Genomic DNA, 11939 nt, shown 5'->3' with positions numbered 1-11939 from the left:
ACCTATGTCTCCAGCTTCATGTTCCATTCTCATACTCACATTCTGGGCTCCAGAACCACTGTCTTTCTATCAAATTAATACTCCTTCCATTACAAGCCTTTGCACATACTAATCTCTATCGAGAATGACTGACCTTCTGTCCCCACCCCTCACCTGTTTAACTTCCACGGGTTCCTCAACTCTCAGCTCAAGCATGACATCCTCAGGTAGTAAGCCTTCTTCAGTCTAGGTCAGGCTCCTTTGATACATACCCTCATAAAGCAAAAAAAAAAAAAAAAAAAAAAAAAAAAATTTCAGAACACTTTTCTGTATTCATCTATGTGATGTTCATTAACATCCATCTCTCACTAGCTCTGCAGTAGTTCTCAACCTTCTGGCCCTTTAAATACAGTTCCTCATGTTGTGACCCAACCATAAAATTATTTTCGTTGCTACTTCATAACTGTAATGTTGCTACTGTTATGAATCGTAATGTAAATATCTGATATGCAGGATGGTCTTGGGCGACCTCTGTGAAAGGGTCATTCGACTGCCAAAGGGGTCGCAACCCTCAGGTTGAGAACTGCTGCTCTATAGGCTCTGGGAGAGAGAAGATGGGCCCCCTTCTCTTGTATCTCCAGCACCAAGGACAGAGCCTGTTACATAGCAAGAGCTCTGTAAACATGTTGAACAGAGGTGCTTACAGGATAGGAGAGAAAGACCTGGAGATGTTAGAAGTTCTGAGGATCTTTCAGCCAACTCTGAGGCATACATAGGTCTTTTGTGGAACTCAACAAAGATGCTTTGAAACCACACTCATTTGTGTCAATATACCACCGTGAATGAAAGACTCGTGGGTTGAAATGCAGAGTACATAGCCCCGATACTGTGGCCGGGTGGAGGGAAGATTATTTGTAGAGAGGCTGAACACAGCCCCATGATTCTAAACAATGGGGAAAGTTTTGAGGAAGGGGCTCTTGGCTTGAGGCTCCAGAGTCAAGTGTATGTGAGAGGGAGACAAAGGGATACTTGATAGATGTTTCTAGAAGGAAGAGTTAACAAATAGTCTAATGCTCCTTAGGGTACCCCAGGCCTAATTGGATGAGTATGGATTTTCAAACCTTTGTCTCTTTGATTTGGATTTCATTTCAAAAGAGAGTTAACTTGTTATAAACTCAGAAAAGACAAAATTATCATTTTAGAATATATTTTTAAAATTTGCTAACCCACAAAGTTGGTGATTTAAATAATTTTTAGAGAGGTACTACTATTTCCCGAATTAGACGAACAGGAGAGAGATTTGTTTATAACCCAGAATTCAGAAAAGGTGAGCTGTTCCATTCCAAGAATCTTCTGAAACTGAGCTTTTAGTACAGGCTTGTCAACATCTGAGATGTTGTGAACTTCCAATAATTTCCATTTCCCAGAGTCAACACATAACCAATTAAAAACAGTGTTCGAGCGTTGTAATCAATTTTTAATTCTCCATGTTTGTTCCTCTGTTAATGCAGAATAGAGCCATTTCTAATTTCATTCTAAAAGATCCACAGAGAAAAGACATTCAAACTCAAGGAACCTGGACAAGTCAAACAGCAGCATGAGTGTGAATTATACTGGAGGACGTGGTAGGGAAGGAACGAGGCCGGGGAAGCACCCGCCACTGGGGGAATTGGGTGGCTAAAGCTGTTCTTCCTTCCCAGGCTCCAGCTCTAACATGGCTCCAAGTGGCCCAGCCTCTTGGGTCTCCAAATCTTCACCTCAGTGCTGTCTCCACCAAGAACTGGAGACTTCCATGCCAGCAGTGTTGGCTCCTTTCTTGCGTCTGGCTCTAGGTTCTTGTTCAATAGCTTTTGCTCCTGAATACTCGATAGGCCAGGATGAGGAGAGTGACCAGGGTCATCAGAAGTGTCATGAAGAGGAGAACTTTCACTACGTAAACAGGATCAGACGTGGACGTGGACGTGGACGTGGCGAGTGTACTCTTGCCCCACAAGATGGCTGGCAATTGTGGGAAAGACATAGGTTTCTCAAAAAGAGCCGAGATGTGTGGGGTAAGCAGACTGCCCCAACGACTAAGGAAATACCAAGAGAACTGGTCTTGCTTCGTTATATCCCAGGAATGGCTGTGGAGCTGTGGCCACACATCGAGGGATCCCGTTGCTCACCCAGCAGGCAGAGACGTCCCCTCAGCGAGGTTGAACAACTGCTTCCAGTGCAATCAGAGTCCTGAGACAACAGTTCGATTGGCCAAACTGCGGGGTGGTGGGTGGGGCTTCTGGGGCTTTATGATGTCACTTGAGGGTGAGGCTAGGATCTGAATGGAAGGTTTTAGTTCAGGAACTGCTACCCTGTGAAAATGCCCCTACAATACTCTTCTATGTTTTTTATTTTTCGTTTTGAAATAATTTTATTTTTTTTCTTTTGGCCAGGGCTAGATTTTTATTGTTTCCTCATTCCACTATGCTAGGCTGTATCTATCTACACAAGGAAATTCAGCCTGTATTCCAAAATAGAAATTTTAGATCTATAGTGTGGACGAAAGGGGCCACAGGCTAACCTGACAAGCTCAGGGAGGCCTGCATGGCGGTCTTGCAAACTCAAAGACCTAAGTCACCACAAAGGATGGTCTGAAATTAAACTTTGACTAAAAGCAGTGATGGTGGGTAGTCTCGTCCTGGGCCGGCATCTTCCCTGACAAAGTCAATCTTTACCTTCACTGACTGAGGCTATTGTCTTTTTGCTCCATGATGACATATTGTTGAAATGTCAGGGTAACTTGTAACTTCCCTTTTTTTCTGGACCCCTTGGGGCACAACCAAATGCCCTGGGTGCCAGGACAGATACCACAAATTCCTTCATTTAGAGTGTACAGCTTCTTCTTCTTCTTCTTCTTCTTTTGTGTGTGCGTGTATATTAACAGGGTTGTTCAAACATCATCAGAATCTAATTTGAGGATATTTTCATCTCCCCTCAAAAGAAACTTTGTACCCATTAGCATTCCTGTCTGTAGCTCTCATGGCTCCTTATATCAGGCATATCGATCTCGTCTCCCCAACGAGACTGGACTTCTGAACCCCTTATCTTTTGTGCTCTCCTCTGACTCCCTATTCTGATCTTCCCTTGGGGCTGTGGCTGACGGGGTCCCCCTCACTCATGTCAGCTGGGGTGAGCACTGGGCCTGGTAATGTCCTCAGTGCTCCTGGTTAGGTTGCTGGCCTGTAGGATACAAACAGCTCACCATTCCCTGAACCAGACGGAACTGTTCTCCCTTTGTTCCTGGAGAGGCAGGGCCCCCAAACAGTCATGCTGAATAGCTGAACAGTTTGAGCTCCCTCCAGTGCCCAGCAGAAATCCACTGACTCAACACTGTTTTTTTGTTCTTATTAATCCTCAACCGAGAATATGTTTCCATTTTAGAGTGAGTGGAAGGGAAGGGGAAGAGACTGAGAGAAACATCGATGTGAGATACATCAATTGCCTTCCACACTATGCCCCGTCCAGGGCCAGGGATGGAACCTGCAACTGAAGTCGTGTCCTTGGCCAGAATAGAATCTGGGACCCTTCAGTCCGCAGGCTGGCACTCTATGCACTGAGCCAAGCCAGCTAGAGCTCAATCACCATACTGTTGCCGTAAAGTTTACCACTGGCTAGGGCCAGCATCTCTGTACGTCCCCATACAGGTGGTGGTGTCTGAAAGTCTAAGGAGAAAAACAGCAATAGGACATGGTATTGGAGGGAGACTTTCTCCACATTTCTGATGCTTTCTTTTGGGGGGCAGAAACCATATTAACACTCCTGGTCTTTCTCCACTCTGGCTTTCACTCCCTTCACACCGTGCTCCACCCCACTCCCCCGCCCCGACTCAATGCAGAAAGCATCTACTTGGATCTGCTTTTCTCTAAGTCTTACAGGGCACATCCCCATGAGTGAGAGGCCTATGGTTTTCCATTGATAATTGCCGGGGTTCTTGTTCCAGCATCTAGAAGGGTTCAGCAATCTGGAGAAGGGCTGTGCACAACTTAATAAAGAGTCCAGAGATGAAGCATAATTTTGAAAGGCATTGGGGGTCAGAGGAGCCTAGCTAAAGAAACTGAGTTCTCCTCGTCTCAGGATCCCATGCTTTTTATTAACACAAATTGTCCTGAGGCGAGGCAGAGATATACACATCAAAGGGTCAGGGTTTCCTATAGAGTCCATTGTCAGAATGGGGAGAATTAGCCTACGGCTGCTCAGGTGTTTGGCCAGTAGGAGGCAATAACATGTGGATTAAGATGCCCTGAGCTGTCTGGCAGCAAGCAATCATCCTTTTTCAGGTTTGGGGAAATGCCCTTGCCACTCCAGATGGTTCAGCCCTGCTGAACATGCTGGAATTGGCTCCCAGCAGATAATTAGGGTGGGAAGGTCTGTCAGTCTAATTCTGAATTTCCCTGTTAGGAAGCCCATTGTAGCTGCAAACCTAAGCCCTATAGTCCAATATGGTCTTTATCAGTTATAAAGGTGAGTTTTGCCATTTGCCTCATTTCTCATAACCACTGTTCGGAACTCAAATGAGGAAAAGAGACCTATTATGTACTCAGGTGGGGAAACAGGAGGTGTTGTGCACTGATCACTTAAATCCCAAACACACGAATCCTCCATAAACGCTGGGAGTCCCGAGTTATGGTGGCTGCCTTTATGTGTCAACTTGACTGGACTAAGGGGTGCCCAGAAACTGGTAAACATTATTTCTGAGTGCGTCTATGAGGATATTTTGAAAAAAGATCAGCATTTGAGTCAGTAGACTGAATAAAAAAAGATAGCCCTCACCACTGTGAGTGGGCATCCCCCAATCTGTTGAGGGTCTTAATAGTACAGAAAGGTTGGAGAAGGATGAATCTGTTCTTTGTCTGAGTTGGGACGTCCATCTTCTCCTGCCCTTGGACATCAGTGCTCATGGTTCTCAGGCCTTCAGACTCGGGCTGAATTATACCACTGGCTTTCCTGAATCTCCAGCTTGAAGACTGCAGGTCATGAGACTTCTGAGCCTCTGTAATTGCATGAGCCAATTCTTGTAAAACACACACACACACACACACACACACACACACGTACTATTGAATCTGTTTCTCTGCAGAACCCTGACTACTACATGCATGTTCTCACTGAAAGGGCCGGCGGGGCACGTGGCCCCGCAGGCATCTGGCAGGGAGGATGACGGGCAGCCATGGCCGAGGCAGCGCCTGACCAGATAGGCGCAGGCCCGCGGACGCCCAGAAGGACCCGGGCCGCCCTCCTCAGCCTCCGAGTCACTTTCGGGCCGAGCAGCGGGCGACCCAAGGGCCAGGCGGGGTGGTGGGCGGCCCGCCTCCCGGTGACGCCCACGGCGGCAGGCCTTGCATGGGAGCCGAGTGGCTGGCTTCCCATCCATTAAGGGACCTCCATTTTGTATGGAACCATGTGCTCAGCGAAGGCTCCTTCCCCCTCGGAAGGAGCCTCTGCTAGCCACACCCACCATTTCTCTGGACTAACCAATGGTAATCAAGGGAAGTGCACGCCATCGCTATGACCACATCCTGTGTAATGGGTCACCAGCTCGCACCTGGCCAATCGGCGGGGGGCACAGCCCCCTCTCCCGCCCCTACTCCAACCCTCTATGAAACCCCTGGTTCGAGCAGACTGCTCTCTTTGCCACCTGCTGCTGCGTCAGTAAGGAAGGTAGAGGAGCTAAGCCCGGGCTTAAAATAAAAGACACTTTGCTTTTGCATCGGATTGGATGGCTCCCTGGTGGCTTCTTGGGAATCTTGAAATCTGGGCATAACACTCACCTAGATACTGTAGCAGGGTCTCAGGAGCCTCCCAGCTTTCAGTATCTCTCCTGCCCTGTCTATGGAGAGCATTTAGTTTAAATTTCTAATATGAAAAAGAGGAAATTAAAATTTAATGAGCCTTCGTTGAGACACCATCCTTTGTGCTTTGACATGTTATTTTATTTAAAACAGTAATTCAAATCCTGGTTAGTATCTCAGTGGTTAGAGTTTCGTCATGATACACCAAGGTTGTGTGGGTTTGATCCTGGGTCAGAGCACATATACGAAGCAACCAATGAACGCATAAATAAGTGGAACAAATCAATGTTTCTCTCTCTCTAAAACAATAACTTGAGGCAGTAACAGCAATAATTTACTGCATTATTTCTTTCTTTACATCAGCTACTGGGCTAAGAGATACACCTGCATCAGCTGGCTTAATCCTCTCAGGCAACTAAGCCTCAAAGAGACGGAATAAGGTTCTAGAACCGGGTATTTAACTTTAGATTAAAAAAAAAAGTCAACCCAAAGTAGTACTGTTATATCTTTCAGAAACCTCAAGTAATTATGAATTTATTTTTATCAATACAAACTACTCTTAGGGGTTTGTAATGCCCTTTACTGATTACCTGCTCAATTACTCCAGCCAGTGTTTACACGAGGGGGGTTAACTTGACTTTCAAATAACACTTGGCACTGCTATCTTTCCCTTTCCTACCACTGAAGAGTGCCTTCCACTTGCAACACCTCCCTTTCTGTTCTTTTTTAAAAATATATATTTTTTTTCATTGATTTCAGAGAGGAAAGGAGAGGAAGAGATAGAAACATCAATGATGAGAATCATTGACTGGCCGCCTCCTACACACACCCCCACTGGGGACCCAGCCTGCAACCCAGGCATGTGCCCTTGACCGGAATCGAACCTGGTACCCTTCAGTCCGCAGGCCAACGCTTTATCCACTGAGCCAAACCAGCTATTAAAACTTCAATTGCACATCAATGTGCAATTAATAATGGAGTTTAATCCCAGGTTCGATTCCCATCAAGGGCATGTGATGTTTCTTTCTCATCATTGATGTTTCTTTCTCTCTCCCTTCCTCTCTGAAATCCATAGAAATATATTTTAAAAAACAAACAAAGAACAACAGCACACACACCACATTATACTAAGTGAAATAAGCCAGTCAGGGAAAGACAAGTACCATATGATTTCACTCATATCCATGATTTCACTCATGTGGAATCTAATGAAAAAACTGAAATAACAAGCAAAGTAGAGAAAGATTCATAGAGAGCAGGCAGACAGCTCTGGTGATAGGAGGCTGGGTGTTGGGTGGGAAAGAGGGAGATGAAGGGATTAAGCAAAAGAGAAAAAAAAAGAGAAAGAACTCACAGACACAGACAACAGTGTGATGATTGTGTGTGTGTGTGTTGGGGGGGGATGGCACGTGGAGGTGGAACATGGTAAATGGTGATAAATGGTGATGGAGAAAAATAATAAAAAAAAAACAACACAGCCCTGGCTGGTTTGGCTCAGTGGATGGAGCATTGGCCTGCAGACTGAAGGGTCCCAGGTTCGATTCTGGTCAAGGGCGCATGCCTGGGTTGCGGGCTCTATCCCCAGTGGGGGGTGTGCAGGAGGCAGCCAATCAATGGTTCTCTCTTATCATTGATGTTTCTATCTCTCCCTTTCTCTCTGAAATCAATAAAAATATATTTTAAAAAACAACAACACAAAACAAAGCCTTTGATCCTGTATTCATTCCCTTCCACCAAAACCAAGCTCCTTGAGAAGTGCCATCTCCATCTCCTTCCTCCCACACGCTCCTAAACCTACACTCTGATCTGGCTCCCAGCCCCACCGCTCATTTAGGGCCAGCCACAACTTCTTCATCTCAAATATAGGAACACTTTACAAATTTTATCTTGAGATGTCAGAATTGACCTGTTTTTCTTTCTTGAAACCATTTTCTCCCCTTAGCTTTGGTGGCGGCACGCCCACAATTTCCACCTACCTTGGCTCTTCCTGGTCCCCTTGCATCCAATTGCCCTGTTGTATCTCTGATGTTTTTCCAGAGCCCACCTTCAGTCTTTTTCTGTTCTGAAATCTACTCTGGGTTATCTCATCCATTCTCGTGGTTTGAACAACAATCTATATGCCACATGAGTCTCCAATCTGTAACTTGACTCAGATCTCATTTCTTACTCCAGACTCATAAACCTAACTTCTCATTGTTCCAGTTGACTCATCTATTACACAAGCATCTCAAACCCTCACAATCATACCCAACCTAGTTATCTTCCCATTCAAGTCGACTTCTCTCTCTCCTTTCTCCACAATAAGAAACCTGGGAGTCATTTTAGATTGCTCTTCACTTCCGACTCCCTGCACTGGCTCGGTTTCAATAGACTATCAGTTCCACTTCTGAAACACCTCCCACGTCCATCCACTCTTCCTACCCCCATTGCTTCTACCTTAGTTAAAACTTTAATTTCTTGGTCTTTATCAGTTCTTGTCTGGATCCCTGCAACAGTTTTCCAATTGGTCTTGAGACAGTTGACAGTCTTATTTCCTTATAATCTGTCTTACTCAATGTTAAGAGTACACAAACCAGACCACTTCACTGAAAATCCCTAATTTTGATCCCTGTTCCTTTTTTTGGTTGTTAGTCCTCAAGGAATTTTTTTCCATTGATTGTAGGGGGCCGGGCGGGGGGGGGGGGGGGCATTGATGTGAAAGAGACACACTGATTGGTTGCCAGCCATACAGGACCCAGCCTGGGTAGGGGATTGAACCTGCAACCAGGTAGGGGTACATGCCCTAGACTGGGCAGGCTGATACTTTAACCCTTTGAGTGCCAACCAATATCCTAGGAACTATGCTAAAATTTCCAAAGCATTTTTGCTGATTTTACAGCAGTTTAGGAAATCTGCACTTAGGTGCCATCTGTCAATAAAGAGTGAACTACTAGCATCTAATAGTGACACTGCAGGAGGAGCGGGATAGCGCTCCCGGCACTTTTGGCGAAAGACAGGAGGAGCAAGATCGCGCTCCCCAGCACTCTAGGGGTTAACCATTGATCCATGCCGGCCAGGGCTGATCCGTTACATTTAAGGTAAGTCCAAATACCACCAGACAGTATGATGTGTAAACTCTTCATTCATGTTGTCTTTCCATACCTACTAGCCTGTTTTCTTTTCCTATCATGCTTTCCCATGCATTTCATACCCCTTTACAAGACAACTTACCATGTCCTCAAGTACCTGGTAGCAAAGTAGTGAAAGGCAGAATCTTCCTGGTTTGAGTCTTGGCTTAATCAGTTAGTAAGTAAACTGTGATTTTGTTCAATATATTTACTTAACGTCTCCATGTCTCAGTTTCTTCATCTATAAAATGGGGTTTATCATAGTTCATATTTCAAAGAGTTGTTGTGAGAATCAAAGGAGGTAATACTTGTGAAGTTCTTAGTGTCCAGCACAAGCTTGGAGCTCGGCAAAGGTTTGCTTCTGTTATCTCCTGGTCTCTGTACCTGGTGTTCACTCTGCCAGCAATTCTACATCTCTCCCTCCTCCTTTTCTGCTTGGTCAACATCTACTTTCAGTCTAAACCAGTTTTATTTTCTTTAGGACCCTGACCTCCACAACATCCAGGCCATAGATGGATATTTCTATCATAGTACTTAATGCTTCCCTCTGCCCCCTCTTACTAGATTGTAACTTGAAAGCAGGAACTGGGTCTCTACTGTTTTATACTAAGGAACTTGTGTTGTGGCAAATGACCCAGGAGATTGACAGCCAGCACCCAGAGGAAAAGGGAAAGTAAAATCTTTTTTTACGCAGCGCTGCTAGTCCAGGGGACTTTGATCCAAAGCTTGAACTGCCAATGTGGGGAGGTTTTGACATATGTATCTTCTTGTGGTGGGCCCCTTGGGGTGGGCTTTGCAGCTCCGCCCAAGTCAGTTAGAATGGGGAAGTACTAGTAAGAGGACTGTTTACCTAGATACCGAAATAGGCTGTGAACCCCCAGAATTGCCCCACTATTTTCCTTCTCACTTGCATATAAATGTCACCCAATATATACATTTGTAAATTCATGTTTTAGTTAATCCAGGAATTTGGTTCTTCAGACAAAAATGCTACTCCATTTTAGTCCGGCAGGTGTGGCTCAGTGGTTGAGTGCTGACCTATGAACCAGGAGGTCAAGGTTTGGTTCCTGGTCAGGGCACATGCCTGGGTTGTGGGCTCCATCCCCAGTGTGGGGTGTGCAGGAGGCAGCTGATCAATGATTCTCTCTCATCATTGATGTTTCTCTTTCTCTCTCCCTTCCTCTCTGAAATCAATAAAAATACATTTTAAAAAATGCTACTCCATTTTAAAAGAGAGAAGAGACAATTCAGGACAGGGGATATGGGAGGATCTTACGTCTGGAACTGCTTCCTGGAAACAATATCCCTCTTTCATCCCAGGGCTCTGAAACCCAAGGGGCATTTTTCCTTAAGCCTATGGCATAACCTTTCCTTTCTGCTTCATTGTGGAGTGCGGAGTGGGAGGGGAAGGGAGGAAGGAATGGCTCTGGCTTCTAGGGAATCTACCGAGGGTCTGAGCATAGGAATATCCTTACTTTAGGGAAGCTGCTCATCCTCCATCCTGTCTCCAGGAACCTGAAGGGCTCCAGCCGGATACACATTAACCTTTTGCGGTCCAACATCGAGGCTGACTCGACAGACCAGGCGCTAGTAGCAGGTCCAATGTCGAGCTGAGTTGATGATTGAGCTAATTGGCAACTTCCGCCAGGGAACTACTGCAACCAAGAGAGGAAGGTCTTTTAATTCGGACCAGACTGTTTGAATTCCAAAAATAAAATTGGACTGCAAAGGGTTAAAGCTCCCAAAGCCCTTGTTGGTCAGTTAACAGCAGTTTGATGAACGAGTGAATGAATGTCACATTCAGAGGCTCTAGTGTAGTAGTAGTAGAAGCCATAATTTCCCCTGAATTTAAGTCAAATAGTGGAAAGGGAACTCCGACTGGACAGAGTCAGACTTTTAATCACCTGGGAAAGGGATCTGGGCTTGTGAGGCCTCGAGCAAGGAGTTTAGGGTAATACCCTATCCTTGGTTATCTCACAATTTCCTCTCTTGCAAGCTTTGCAAATGCTTATAGGGTAGGCTGATCAAATAAAATGAATTTATAAAAGCACAGATTCCAACACAGCCATTTAGATATTTCAAAGATGTTCTACCAACTAATCTGATATGTGAAGCTCAGCAGTTCTCAGGGTGTTGGAGGAAGCAGGGACAATGGCAATTTCAGCAGGACCCTAGGCTTTTGCAAATCACGCAGACTCTTACCCAAAACCATAGGAATCATTTGTTATTTATCCGACAAATACTGAGCGTTTTCTGTGTGCGAGGCACTGTGAGTACAGAGATGAGCCAAGCTGACATTGTTCAAGCCCTTGTGGGACTTAGTCTCACCCGGGAAGACAGACTATCAAGAATCACTTAGAAGATAACATGGTAGGTGCTATGATAAGGAAGGCACCAGGAGCTTGAGAGCTGATAGATAAGTCTCATGCCTTAGGCGTGGCAGTGTTAGGATTTCTTTCTGGTAGCAATGATATCTACATTGATACCTAAAAGGTAAGGAGGAACTAGTCACAGAAAAAGGAACAAGAAGAGGTGTAAGGTGTGTGACCAAGTGTTGTGGGCAAAGGAGAGAACATTTGTTTTGCAGGATATTAGTGACTCATTTGGTGCCCTGGAATTGTCAGTTAGGGCACCGATCTGAAAGGTACCATCAGCAGTTGGCAAGCCAGTTCTGCTGTCCCAAACCATATCCCATCTTCCACCTCCATAGAAAATAAACAGAAGATGGTGTGGGGGTAAACACAGAAGAGGGGTTGATGAGGTCATGTGTCTGTCACCAGTCAAGGGATCAAGTGCTATGCATTTGGTCCTCACTTCCAAGTGAGGGGCCTCCAAGACGACCACTCATACAGGAGAGACTGACATCTCCGTTCCTGCTTGGACAAGCCTGCTGATTTGTTCTCTGTGATCACTGGAGCAAGGAGGGAGGGCTGACCAGGAAAGAGCTGTCACTCTGTGCCACGCCAGCACGACCAAGGGTGATCCCGAGTGGGGGGGTGAAAGGATTAAGGGAAGACAGACAAGAGAA

At 45.5% G+C, this 11939-nt stretch overlaps 1 protein-coding gene across 1 annotated transcript; it reads right to left on the bottom strand.

Moving 5' to 3' along the window:
- Window positions 1-1819: 1819 nt before the first annotated feature.
- On the bottom strand, window positions 1820-1999 carry SMIM42 (small integral membrane protein 42). Its single transcript, XM_070397136.1, has one exon. The coding sequence runs from the start codon at window positions 1997-1999 to the stop codon at window positions 1820-1822; it is 180 nt and encodes a 59-aa protein (XP_070253237.1).
- Window positions 2000-11939: the final 9940 nt, after the last annotated feature.

This window comes from Myotis yumanensis, unplaced genomic scaffold, assembly GCF_028538775.1.
Source record: "Myotis yumanensis isolate MYYU_CA2020_CCGP unplaced genomic scaffold, mMyoYum1.0.hap1 SCAF_17, whole genome shotgun sequence".
Lineage (NCBI taxonomy): Eukaryota > Metazoa > Chordata > Mammalia > Chiroptera > Vespertilionidae > Myotis > Myotis yumanensis.
This window is presented reverse-complemented; position numbering and strand designations above follow the sequence as displayed.